Consider the following 13,816-nt stretch of genomic DNA (forward strand, 5'->3'; position numbering starts at 1 on the left):
CTGAGAAAACTAATACCAAAACACTGAGAACACTAATACCAAAACACTGAGAACACTAATACAAAAACACTGAGAAAACTAATACCAAAACACTGAGAACACAAATACCAAAACACTGAGAAAACAAATACCAAAACACTGAGAACACAAATACCAAAACACTGAGAACACTAATACCAAAACACTGAGAACACAAATACCAAAACACTGAGAACACAAATACCAAAACACTGAGAACACTAATACCAAAACACTGAGAACACAAATACCAAAACACTGAGAACACAAATACCAAAACACTGAGAACACTAATACCAAAACACTGAGAACACAAATACCAAAACACTGAGAACACAAATACCAAAACACTGAGAACACTAATACCAAAACACTGAGAAAACTAATACCAAAACACTGAGAAAACTAATACCAAAACACTGAGAACACAAATACCAAAACACTGAGAACACTAATACAAAAACACTGAGAAAACTAATACCAAAACACTGAGAACACTAATACCAAAACACTGAGAACACTAATACAAAAACACTGAGAAAACTAATACCAAAACACTGAGAACACAAATACCAAAACACTGAGAAAACAAATACCAAAACACTGAGAACACAAATACCAAAACACTGAGAACACTAATACCAAAACACTGAGAACACAAATACCAAAACACTGAGAACACAAATACCAAAACACTGAGAACACTAATACCAAAACACTGAGAACACAAATACCAAAACACTGAGAACACAAATACCAAAACACTGAGAACACTAATACCAAAACACTGAGAACACAAATACCAAAACACTGAGAACACAAATACCAAAACACTGAGAACACTAATACCAAAACACTGAGAAAACTAATACCAAAACACTGACAACACTAATACCAAAACACTGAGAAAACTAATACCAAAACACTGAGAACACAAATACCAAAACACTGAGAACACTAATACCAAAACACTGAGAACACTAATACCAAAACACTGAGAACACAAATACCAAAACACTGAGAGATAAGAACACTAATAGCAAAACGCAGAGAACACTAATACCAAAACACTGAGAACACTAATACCAAAACACTGAGAACACTAATACCAAAACACTGAGAACACAAATACCAAAACCCTGAGAACACTAATACCAAAACATAAAGAGCTAAGAACACTAATACCAAAACAATGAGAACACTAATACCAAAACACTGAGAGATAAGAACACTAATACCAAAACACTGAGAGCTAAGAACACTAATACCAAAACACTGAGAACACAAAAACCAAAACCCTGAGAACACTAATACCAAAACATAAAGAGCTAAGAACACTAATACCAAAACAATGAGAACACTAATACCAAAACACTGAGAGCTAAGAACACTAATACCAAAACACTGAGAGCTAAGAACACTAATACCAAAACACTAGGAGCTAAGAACACTAATACCAAAACACTAGGAGCTAAGAACACTAACACGAAAACACTGACAACACTAATACCAAAACGCTGAGAGCTAAGAACACGAATACAACACACTGAGAGTTAAGAACACTAATACCAAAACACTGAGAACACTAATACCAAAACGCTGAGAGCTAAGAACACTAATACCAAAACGCTGAGAACACTAATACCAAAACACTGAGAGATAAGAACACTAATAGCAAAACGCAGAGAACACTAATACCAAAACACTGAGAACACTAATACCAAAACGCTGAGAACACTAATACCAAAATGCTGAGAACACTAATACCAAAACACTGAAAACACTAATACCAAAACACTGAGAGCTAAGAACACTAAAACCAAAACGCTGAGAACACTAATACAAAAACACTGAAAGCTAAAAACACTAATACCAAAACACTGAGAGCTAAAACCACTAATACCAAAACACTGAGAGCTAAGAATACTAATACCAAAACACCGAGAACACTAATACCAAAACACAGAGAAAACTAATACCAAAACACAGAGAACACTAATACCAAAACACTGAGAGCTAAGAATACTAATACCAAAACACTGGGAGCTAAGAACACTAATACCAAAATGCTGAAAGCTAAGAACACTAATACCAAAATGCTGAAAGCTAAGAACACTAATACCAAAACACTGAAAGCTAAGAACACTAATACTAAAACACTGAGAGCTAAGAACACTAATACCAAAACACTGAGAACACTAATACCAAAACACAGAGAACACTAATAGCAAAACACAGAGAACACTAATACCAAAACACTGAGAACACTAATACCAAAACACAGAGAACACTAATACCAAAACACCGAGAACACTAATACCAAAACACCGAGAAAACGAATACCAAAACACTGAGAGCTAAGAACACTAATACCAAAACACTGAGAGCTAAGAATACAAATACCAAAACACTGGGAGCTAAGAACACTAATACCAAAATGCTGAAAGCTAAGAACACTAATACCAAAACACTGAAAGCTAAGAACACTAATACTAAAACACTGAGAGCTAAGAACACTAATACCAAAACACTGAGAACACTAATACCAAAACACAGAGAACACTAATACCAAAACACAGAGAACACTAATACCAAAACACTGAGAACACTAATACCAAAACACAGAGAACACTAATACCAAAACACTGAGAGCTAAGAACACTAAAACCAAAACAATAAGAGCTAAGAACACTAATACCAAAATGCTGAAAGCTAAGAACACTAATACCAAAACACTGAAAGCTAAGAACACTAATACTAAAACACTGAGAGCTAAGAACACTAATACCAAAACACTGAGAACACTAATACCAAAACACAGAGAACACTAATACCAAAACACTGAGAGCTAAGAACACTAATACCAAAACTCTGGAAACACTAATACCAAAACACTGAGAACACTAATACCAAAACACTGAGAGCTAAGAATACTAAAACCAAAACACTAAGAGCTAAAAACACTAATACCAAAACACTGAGAACACTAATACCAAAACACAGAGAACACAAATACCAAAACGCTGAGAGCTAAGAATACTAATACCAAAAAACTGAGAACACTAATACCAAAACACAGAGAACACAAATACCAAAACGCTGAGAGCTAAGAACACTAATACCACAAAACTGAGAGCTAAGAACACTAATACCAAAACGCTGAGAGCTAAGAATACTAATACCAAAAAACTGAGAACACTAATACCAAAACACTGAGAACACTAATATCAAAACACTGAGAACAGTAATAGCAAAACGCTGAGAGCTAAGAACACTATTACCAAAACACTGAGAGCTAAGAACACTAATACCAAAACGCTGAGAGCTAAGAATTCCAATACAAAACACTGAGCGCTAAGAACACTAATACCAAAACAATGAGAACACTAATACCAAAACACTGAGAACACTAATATCAAAACACAGAGAACACTAATACCAAAACACTGAGAACACTAATACCAAAACACTGAGAACACTAATAACAAAACACTGAGAGCTAAGAACACTAATACCAAAACACTGAGAACACTAATACCAAAACACTGAGCGATAAGAACACTAATACCAAAACACTAAGAACTCTAATACCAAAACACTGAGAGATAAGAACACTAATACCAAAACACTGAGAGCTAAGAACACTAATACCAAAACACTGAGAACACTAATAACAAAACACTGAGAGCTAAGAACACTAATACCAAAACACTGAGAACACTAATACCAAAACACTGAGAGCTAAAAACACTAATACCAAAACACTGAGAACTAAGAAGACTAATACCAAAACACTGAGAGCTAAGAACACTAATACCAAAACACTGAGAACAGTATCACACTGAGAGCTAAGAACACTAATACCAAAACACTGAGAACACTAATAACAAAACACTGAGAGCTAAGAACACTAATACCAAAACACTGAGAACACTAATACCAAAACACTGAGAGCTAAGAACACTAATACCAAAACACTGAGAACTAGGAAGACTAATACCAAAACACTGAGAGCTAAGAACACTAATACCAAAACGCTGAGAACACTAATACCAAAACACTGAGAACTAAGAACACTAATACCAAAACGCTGAGAACACTAATACCAAAACACTGACAACTAAGAACACTAATACCAAAACGCTGAGAACACTAATACCAAAACACTGAGAACTAAGAACACTAATACCAAAACGCTGAGAACACTAATACCAAAACATTGAGAACACTAATACCAAAACACAGAACTAAGAACACTAATACCAAAACACTAAGAACACTAATACCAAAACACTGAAAACTAAGAACACTAATACCAAAACGCTGAGAACACTAATACCAAAACATTGAGAACACTAATACCAAAACACTGAACGAACACTAATACCAAAACACAGAACTAAGAACACTAATACCAAAACATTGAGAACACTAATACCAAAACACAGAACTAAGAACACTAATACCAAAACGCTGAGAACACTAATACCTAAACATTGAGAACACTAATACCAAAACACAGAACTAAGAACACTAATACCAAAACCTATTTCCACAGGTGTTAATCATTACAATGACATCTTGCATGTTCAAACATATATTCATTATTATGAATGCATCATCACCCTGTCATCTATTCAATAAATCATTGAAATTCTGTGCAAACTTCCTTGCTTATGTCTGCTGCTAGCAGTGAAAACAAGCAACAGTTTGTCGTGTCGCAGATAAGCAGCTTATTAGGTTTTTATAAATGTTTTTTTATAAGGGCTGACAAGGCCATCTCCATGGGATACATTTCATTAGAATAGACAGAGAGTGGATTCTACTTGTCTCCGGGAATTGACAATGGGGTATTGACAATGGGAGTCTCGCTGCAACAACCAACAGCAATCACAGGAAGTGAACGTGAATCGAATCAATACGTTGGGTGCATCCCAAATGGCACCCTATTCCCTATGGGCCCTGGTCAAAAGTAGTGCATTAAGTAGGGAGTAGGGTGCCTTTTGGGATGCAACTGTTGTGTCCAGGAGTAGTGAGGAAAGTGAAGGGGCAGCTCTCCATTGATGCACAATTCTCGGTTAGCCACTGCTTGTTACTATTTACAGGTCTGACAGCTACATATAGTGCATTTGGAAAGTATTTAGACCCCTTGACATTTTCCACATTTTGTTAAGTTACAGCCGTATTCTAAAATGGATTAAATACATGTTTTCCTCATCAATCTACACACAGTACCCCATAATGACAAAGCAAAAACTGGTTTTTAAAAATGCAAATTTAAAACCAGAAATACCTTATTGACATAAGTATTCAGACCCTTTGCTATGAGACTCGAAATTGAGCTCAAGTGCATCCTGTTTCCATTGATCATCCTTGAGATGTTTCTACAACTTGATGGGAGTCCACCTGTGGTAAATTCAATTGATTGGACATGATTTGGAAAGGCACACACCTGTCTATATAAGGTCCCACAGTTGACAGTGCATGTCAGAGCAAAAACCAAGCCATGAGGTCGAAGGAATTGTCCATAGAGCTCAGAGACAGGATTGTGTCAAGGTGTAACCGATGTGAAATGGCTAGTTAGTTAGCGGTGGTGCGCGCTAATAGTGTTTCAATCGGGTGACGTCACTCGCTCTGAGACCTGAAGTAGTCGTTCTCCTTGCTCGGCAAAGGCCGCGGCTTTTGTGGCGCGATGGGTAACGATGCTTCGTGGGTGACTGTTGTCTGTGTGCAGAGGGTCCCTGGTTCAAGCCCAGGTTGGGGCGAGGAGAGGGACGGAAGCTATACTGTTACAAAGGCACAGATCTCGGAAAGTGTACCAACAAATTTCTGCAGCTTTGAAGGTCCCCAAGAACACAGTGGCCTCCATCATTCTTAAATAGAAGAAGTAAGGAACCACCAAGACTCTTCCTAGAGTTGACCGCTCGGCTTAACTGAGCAATCGGGGGAAAAGAGCCTTGGTCAGGAAGGTGACCAAGAACTCGATGGTCACTCTGAAAGAGCTCCAGAGTTCCTCTATGGAGATGGGAGAACATTCCAGAAGGACAACCATCTCTGTAGCACTCCACCAATCAGGCCTTTATCATAGAATAGCCAGACAGAAACCACTCCTCAGTAAAAGGCACATAGCTAGGATTTTGCCAAAAGGCACCCAAAGGACTCTCAGACCATGAGAAACAAGATTTTCTGGTACCATCCCTACGGTGAAGCATTGTGGTGGCAGCATCATGCTCTGGGGATGTTTTTCAGCGGCAGGGACTGGGAGATTAGTCAGGATCAAGGAAAAGATAAACAGCGTAAAGTACAGAGAGATCCTTGATGAAAACCTGTTCCTGAGCGCTCAAGACCTCAGACTGGGGCGAAGGTTCACCTTCCAACAGGACAATTACCCTAAGCACATAGCGAAGACAACGTAGGAATGGCTTCAGAACAAGTCTCTGAATGTCCTTGAGTGGCCCAGCCAGAGCCCAGACTTGAACCCGATCGAACATCTCTGGAGAGTCCTGAAAATAGCTTTGCAGCAACGCTCCCCATCCAACCTGAGAGAGCTTGAGAGGATTTGCAGAGAAGAATGGGAGAAACTCCCCGAGTACAGGTGTGCCAAGCTTGTAGCGTCATACCCAAGAAGATTCAAGGCTGTAATCGCTGCCAAAGATGCTTCAGTGAAGGGTCTGAATACTTATGTAAATGTGCAATTTTAGTAAAAAAAAAGGTTTTATACATTTGCAGAAAAATCCAAAAACTGTTTTTGCTTTGTCATTATGAGGTATTGTGGTAGATTTTTTCGAATAAGGCTGTAACGTAACAAAATGTGGAAAAAGTCAAGGGGCCTGAGTACTTTCCGAATACACCGCAACCAAAAGCAGTGAATTACACACAATACAGTAAAGTGTACTAACGTCTGATTCTCTTTCGAGGTAAGACATTGGACATGTATGGAGACAATAGAGGAGAATAGGATTAGAAATTGATCAGTATCGGTCTCAATATCAACACTAGCAGACCACTTAGTATCAAACAATCTACTAAACGCAAAGCAAGTATAGAAACTGGAACGGCCAACGACGTCTGTCGTACACACCTGTGACTAAGAACCTGCAGGCACCCGCCCCGGCCTCGTTGGTCACTTCACAGGTGTACTCCCCGTAGCCCTCCCTGTTGAGGGCTCTGACGTGGTAGTCCGTCTCATCGCGCTGGTCCAACTGGCCCATGGTCAGCAGCCGGGTGCCCAGCTTCCACTCGTACTTGAGCACCTTGGACGGGTGGGCCCGCAGCATGCGGCAGTTGAGGGTGAAAGCGCGACCCAAACCCTGGCGGATCTCTGTGAACAGTGGCTCCACTGCCGGCGGATCTATGGAGAGGAAGACAGAAGGCCATAGTCAGACAGGCGGGGAGGGAGGGAGACAAAGGCTGGATCCCAAATCAATCACTATCCCTTGTACTATATCAGTCAGGAAAAGAGTAGCAATGAACCTGTCCTAAAATAACCCCAAGCTCCTATGGATACCTGATTTTGGTAGGTGCAAGCAATATGGTAATTGATTCCCCATATTGTTTACACCTATCAACTCCTCTCAGATCTACAGGAGTGCCTCGGGAGTAGGGGGGTAGGGAGTAGGGGGGTATAGAGGACTAGCAGGCGATTTGGAATTCAGCAAAACTGTCCTCCACACACAGGCAGCATCCCAAGCCTTGCTCCGTACGTCAACCCAAACATAATCCATTCCTCTGCATCCAGAAGTTCCTCACTCACAGGACTTTAAAGTTCCCTTATTTACCCAGCCTTTATATTATCTACCGCAGTAATTATCCCTAATGCACCAGTAACGAGATGCCACTAGACGTGGCTTGATCAATTATCCACTACGATTTCACTGGAAAGTAATTTAAACACAGCGTTAAAATGTTCCTGTCGCTCTTTGGTGCACACCTAGCAAACTCGGTTACGCTGCGGGAGTCAGAGTCCAGTGTGTGGGCAAAACAAGCTACAGGCTAACATGAGAAGGCTAACATGAAAAGGCTAACATGAGAACTCAGAAGTCACAAGTCTAGGATACCAGAGCTTCTTGTCTGCAGCTTAACAACCTTTGACTGACTGGCATTGCACAAAAATATTTTGAATTAGTTGTTGTATTGTTGTTTTATGCAAGGCTCTTTAGCAGGAGATATTTTGAGGGCCTCTGAGATATTTTTCCTGTTTCATGTCTAATTTTGAGAACTCTCAGAGGAACTGTCCTCTATTAACTCGACTGAGCTTACTGCTTGAATACACAGAATGGCTGGGTGAATCCATAGGGACCGTCTTCCGCTCTGAGAAAAACTAACGTGATTCACAGAATTTCTGAGTGGCACCATACGAGATAATACTCCAGAAACACTTAAAGGAACATTTCTCCGGAACTGCAAATATACTTCATCTTATGGATACCTAGAAAGTAGTCTGTAGAGCCCGAAGGTCAGTGACCCAAGACGTTTGTTTCCAGCTTAGCAACACAGTGCAAAAGCGTGGAAGTGGTAGGAACCCTGTTAGCATACTATAGCCCAGCTAGCACCTTCACCACCACTATCCACAACGAGGCTTCAGGCAAGCCTCCCTTAGGCCACCGTCTGAAAGTTAATATTACTACACCTAAATGAACTAACTTCAAAATGTTCTAGTCACATACAATACGCGTGGAATTTTGGAGCAGCAATCCCTTATGATTGTGAAGTAGATAAATACTGTCCTCTGACAAGCCTATACAATTCAAACATCCTCAACAATGCAAAATGCAACTGGCTCTAGAGAATAACATAACATGACATTTAAATTCATACAAGGAAGTGAACTTTAGAAAAACAAAGCTTAGTATTTTCCTCCTGAAAGTCACCCACATTACACTTTTAAAATGAAATGGTGCTATCTAGAACCTAAAAGGGTCCTTTCGGCTGTCCTCATAGGAGAACCCTTTGTAGAATCCTTTTTGGTACTAAGTAGAACCCTTTGGGTTCCATGTAGAAGCGTTTCCACAAAGGGTTCTACATGAAACCCAAAAAATGGTTCCTATGGGGACAACCAAAGAGTGTATTCATTATTGGTGTAAGGTTAGTACTTGTTATTATTTACTGCAGGGATTAAAACATACCAAGTAGAACAAAAAGGCCCAAACAAAAGCTAAAAAAAAAGGAAAAAGAAAACCTTAAAGGCACAATCTGTTATTTCAACAGCCTGATCATAACCCTGTTTTGGTTAGCTGAGGAACGGGGCTTAGCTACGGATGCAAGGACTGACAGTCCATAAACGGGCAAAGGACAAGGGAAAGAGATTTAATAGAGGATCCCACACACAATCTTGCCCAATTTTTTTAACTGCTGTCCTCTGGAAAGAGATACAAGGTCCCACTGTTCAGCAAGAATAGGAGCAGGGCAAGTTCGATTCCGATGGTCATCAGGCTGCTGAACAGTGGGCCATAGGACAGATGTAGGATGCTGAACAGTGGGCCATAGGACAGATGTAGGATGCTGAACAGTGGGCCATAGGACAGATGTAGGATGCTGAACAGTGGGCCATAGGACAGATATAGGATGCTGATCAGTGGGCCATAGGACAGATGTAGGATGCTGAACAGTGGGCCATAGGACAGATGTAGGATGCTGAACAGTGGGCCATAGGACAGATGTAGGATGCTGAACAGTGGGCCATAGGACAGATGTAGGATGCTGAACAGTGGGCCATAGGACAGATATAGGATGCTGAACAGTGGGCCAAAGGACAGATGTAGGATGCTGAACAGTGGGCCATAGGACAGATATAGGATGCTGAACAGTGGGCCATAGGACAGATATAGGATGCTGAAGAGTGGGCCAAAGGACAGATGTAGGATGCTGAACAGTGGGCCATAGGACAGATATAGGATGCTGAACAGTGGGCCATAGGACAGATGTTGGATGCTGAACAGTGGGCCATAGGACAGATATAGGATGCTGAACAGTGGGCCATAGGACAGATGTAGGATGCTGAACAGTGGGCCAAAGGACAGATGTAGGATGCTGATCAGTGGGCCATAGGACAGATGCAGGATGCTGAACAGTGGGCCATAGGACAGATGTAGGATGCTGAACAGTGGGCCATAGGACAGATATAGGATGCTGATCAGTGGGCCATAGGACAGATGTAGGATGCTGAACAGTGGGCCATAGGACAGATGTAGGATGCTGAACAGTGGGCCAAAGGACAGATATAGGATGCTGAACATTGAGCCATAGGACAGATATAGGATGCTGAACAGTGGGCCATAGGATAGATGTAGGATGCTGAACAGTGGGCCATAGGGCAGATATAGGATGCTGAACAGTGGGCCATAGGACAGATGTGGGATGCTGAACAGTGGGCCATAGGACAGATATAGGATGCTGAACAGTGGGCCATAGGACAGATGTGGGATGCTGAACAGTGGGCCATAGGACAGATATAGGATGCTGAACAGTGGGCCATAGGACAGATGAGGGATGCTGAACAGTGGGCCAAAGGACAGATGTGGGATGCTGAACAGTGGGCCATAGGACATATGAGGGATGCTGAACAGTGGGCCAAAAGACAGATTTGGGATGCTGAACAGTGGGCCAAAGGACAGATATAGGATGCTGAACAGTGGGCCATAGGACAGATATAGGATGCTGAACAGTGGGCCATAGGACAGATGTGGGATGCTGAACAGTGGGCCATGGGACAGATGTAGGATGCTGAACAGTGGGCCAAAGGACAGATGTAGGATGCTGATCAGTGGGCCATAGGACAGATGTAGGATGCTGAACAGTGGGCCATAGGATAGATGTAGGATGCTGAACAGTGGGCCAAAGGACAGATATAGGATGCTGATCAGTGGGCCATAGGACAGATGTAGGATGCTGAACAGTGGGCCATAGGATAGATGTAGGATGCTGAACAGTGGGCCAAAGGACAGATATAGGATGCTGATCAGTGGGCCATAGGATTTATGTAGGATGCTGATCAGTGGGCCATAGGACAGGTATAGGATGCTGATCAGTGGGCCATAGGACAGATGTAGGATGCTGAACAGTGGGCCATAGGACAGATATAGGATGCTGAACAGTGGGCCATAGGACAGATGTAGGATGCTGAACAGTGGGCCATAGGACAGATGTGGACCCAATACACTGTCGGACAGTAGACAGCAGAGACTTTGAATATGTGAAAATGTAAATGTGTGACTTGTGTATTTTCCATTTTTCCGTACTGCATGTGATATACTGTGTTGTGTTTGTGTATTTGTATGCTGATGTCACGAAATCAATTTCCATGTAAATGGACAATAAAGTAAATTGCATTGTATCGTTAAAACTCACAGAACATGTTCCATTGTTCCACTGAACATTATTATGCTAAAACAATGTTGTTAACAGGGTTGTTTCCTTTTAACTACACATGTAGGCCTATAAGAGCAACTTCCAGGAAGGTGTTATGTAAGAGCGTAAAATGTTCCTGGGATGTTTCTGGAAGACACTACAAAACCCTTCTTCTGCGAACTCAAAAAGCACTGCTGACATTATAATGGGACTGTCTTTATCTCTATTTCTATGCAATGCTACTTGTGACTGGGTTTTTTCAAAAATAAATATTAATGATGACAATCTCTTTCAATGTGGAAAATGGCAGCAAAGCTGCAGTGTGAATAGCTCGATCGGTGCCACATTTCATGTTCGTCTCAACTGGGGATTTCTCCGTCTACTAACGTTGCATGACTGGGTGATGATAGCACTTTCACAATTTCAAGTGTCCTAGCTTGTATTCTCTCTTTTTTTATAAATGAAAACTGGAGGGGATAAATTAGCGCTTCGCTAATTAGGCTGGAAGCCAGCTTTAATGCCATACTTAACGAACAGCCCAGGATTAAACACACAGAGCCTTGGTCATAGAAGGAATAGCCATCCTCCGTAGATTACCCTCCAGTTCCCTAGCGCTGATCACAGGGACCACATTTATCACTTTATAAACCGTGTTTCCATTCACAGCCATATGGTACAAAAAAATTATCACAACAGCTGTGATGGAAACAGGAGGTTTCGGGTACAAGTTGATAAATGCCTATAGATCATTTGTTTGTTCAACACGGTTGGATCTTTTTGTGTCTGTAAAATTAATTAGGCGAGAAATGGCGGTGGAAACACCTTTATGTACAAATATTGATATAATAACCATCATATCGATGTATACTTGAAGTCATGCGATGATATGGTGTGTAGTCCTCACACAACAACTCGGGAAACCATGTAGTTTATTAGGCTACAAATGAAAAAAAAAATGATGATGAACATTGATGAGCTTGATGCTCCTTTCCAATAAATATTGAGGATCTTATTCTGTTGACATGATGATCGATGCAGGACTGCTGACAAATAAAAATACTGTCGCTCCTATTTGTGATGTAGACTACCCTACCCACACATTATGGGTTGTTGGCTAGCGAGCACGAGCCAACACCAGAGCAGACACATTTGTTATTCTGTGACAAAACTATCTGTAGCGCAGTAGCTGTGTGTGGGTCAAATCAAAGGGGGAAGCCAGGAAAAATAAGCCATATTACAACCTATGTGTTGTGATAATTGCGTTGTTTGCTCTATAACCTGTTAGTTCATATGCCTTGCCACCGTGATATATATATATATATAAGGCCTAAAAGCCGAGACAATAAGAAGACATTTTGGCAGAATAAATTCAACCACACCTTTGTTTCATCCCAAAACATATTGCATGTAACAAACAGTTACATGACCTACAGCACAGTCAAGTAAGTTAATGTTTCCGACATTTTTGGACCACTAAACAACTATTGATTTAAAACCACAGAGAGTTACAGCAAAGAAAACCGTTTCTGCCTCCAACATTCCAGCACCATTTCAACATCATCATATCACCTCTGCTTAGTCTAATACAGTGACAACTAAAAGATACCAAGAACGATTTAGTCCAATCAACGTAAGCTAAATATGATGTGGCTGTCCATGGTTTTTATTTATGTGTGTGTGCGCGCGCACATTCGTACAAGTAGAAAAAAAAATGTTGACTCGCCCTACCTGTAGAGAAACGCCAATGCCATCCTCCTCTTTCATGTTGATGAAACGGTCTATCACTCGGTCATACAGTACACTCTTTTATGCTTGCTCCTAGCCTTCAATTGTCAACGATGAGCCAGCTAGTTAACATTAGCCTACTACATCTAGTTACATATTGAACTTCCATCCTCTCAGGGGAAAATGTATGAATTAATGGTTGAATCAGCATCGCCATTATAATCATTGGCCAGTACGGAGAATTAAGTAAAATCACAAGTCCAAATCCCTATATCCATCTGTGGCTCTTTTAGGAAAGGGCCAATTTTAACTAGCTAGCTAGCTACCGGATGACTAGAACACAATGAGATCCAACAATTCTAGTTGTTTCTGTAAATGACGTATGCTCTGATGCGATTTGATACGAGTGATGCCAAATCCAAACCAGCTTCCCTTGAAAGTTTTCTTTGGTGTGCCAGGACCATTCACAGTTGAGCTCACTCAGTTTAGCTCAACGCTGATTGGCTATTATTTTATACTTTTTTTCATCAAGGGAAGACAAATGCTCGCTAACATTCAATGCTACAGGCGGCAATAATGTCATACTATTTTTGACCAGACAGCATTTATAAATGACCTACACATACAGAGACAGAGGAGCGCTGTTTCGCTCGCTCGGATGCTTTCTCCAGTGAGATACATTCAGCTTCTTGCGAATTGAAGGAACATTTTGACACACAGAGAGACG

At 40.9% G+C, this 13,816-nt stretch overlaps 1 protein-coding gene across 1 annotated transcript in view; it reads right to left on the reverse strand.

Annotated features, from left to right (window-relative positions):
- The window catches only part of mdga2a (MAM domain containing glycosylphosphatidylinositol anchor 2a), a 206,916-nt gene that overhangs the window by 49,806 nt on the left and 143,294 nt on the right, over positions 1–13,816 (reverse strand). Inside the window, exon 9 of the mRNA XM_014210233.2 lies at positions 7,100–7,369. Coding sequence (XP_014065708.2) covers positions 7,100–7,369 — 270 coding nt within the window. The remainder of the gene's footprint in view (positions 1–7,099; positions 7,370–13,816) is intronic.

The sequence above is a fragment of the Salmo salar genome, chromosome ssa01, assembly GCF_905237065.1.
Source record: "Salmo salar chromosome ssa01, Ssal_v3.1, whole genome shotgun sequence".
NCBI lineage: Eukaryota > Metazoa > Chordata > Actinopteri > Salmoniformes > Salmonidae > Salmo > Salmo salar.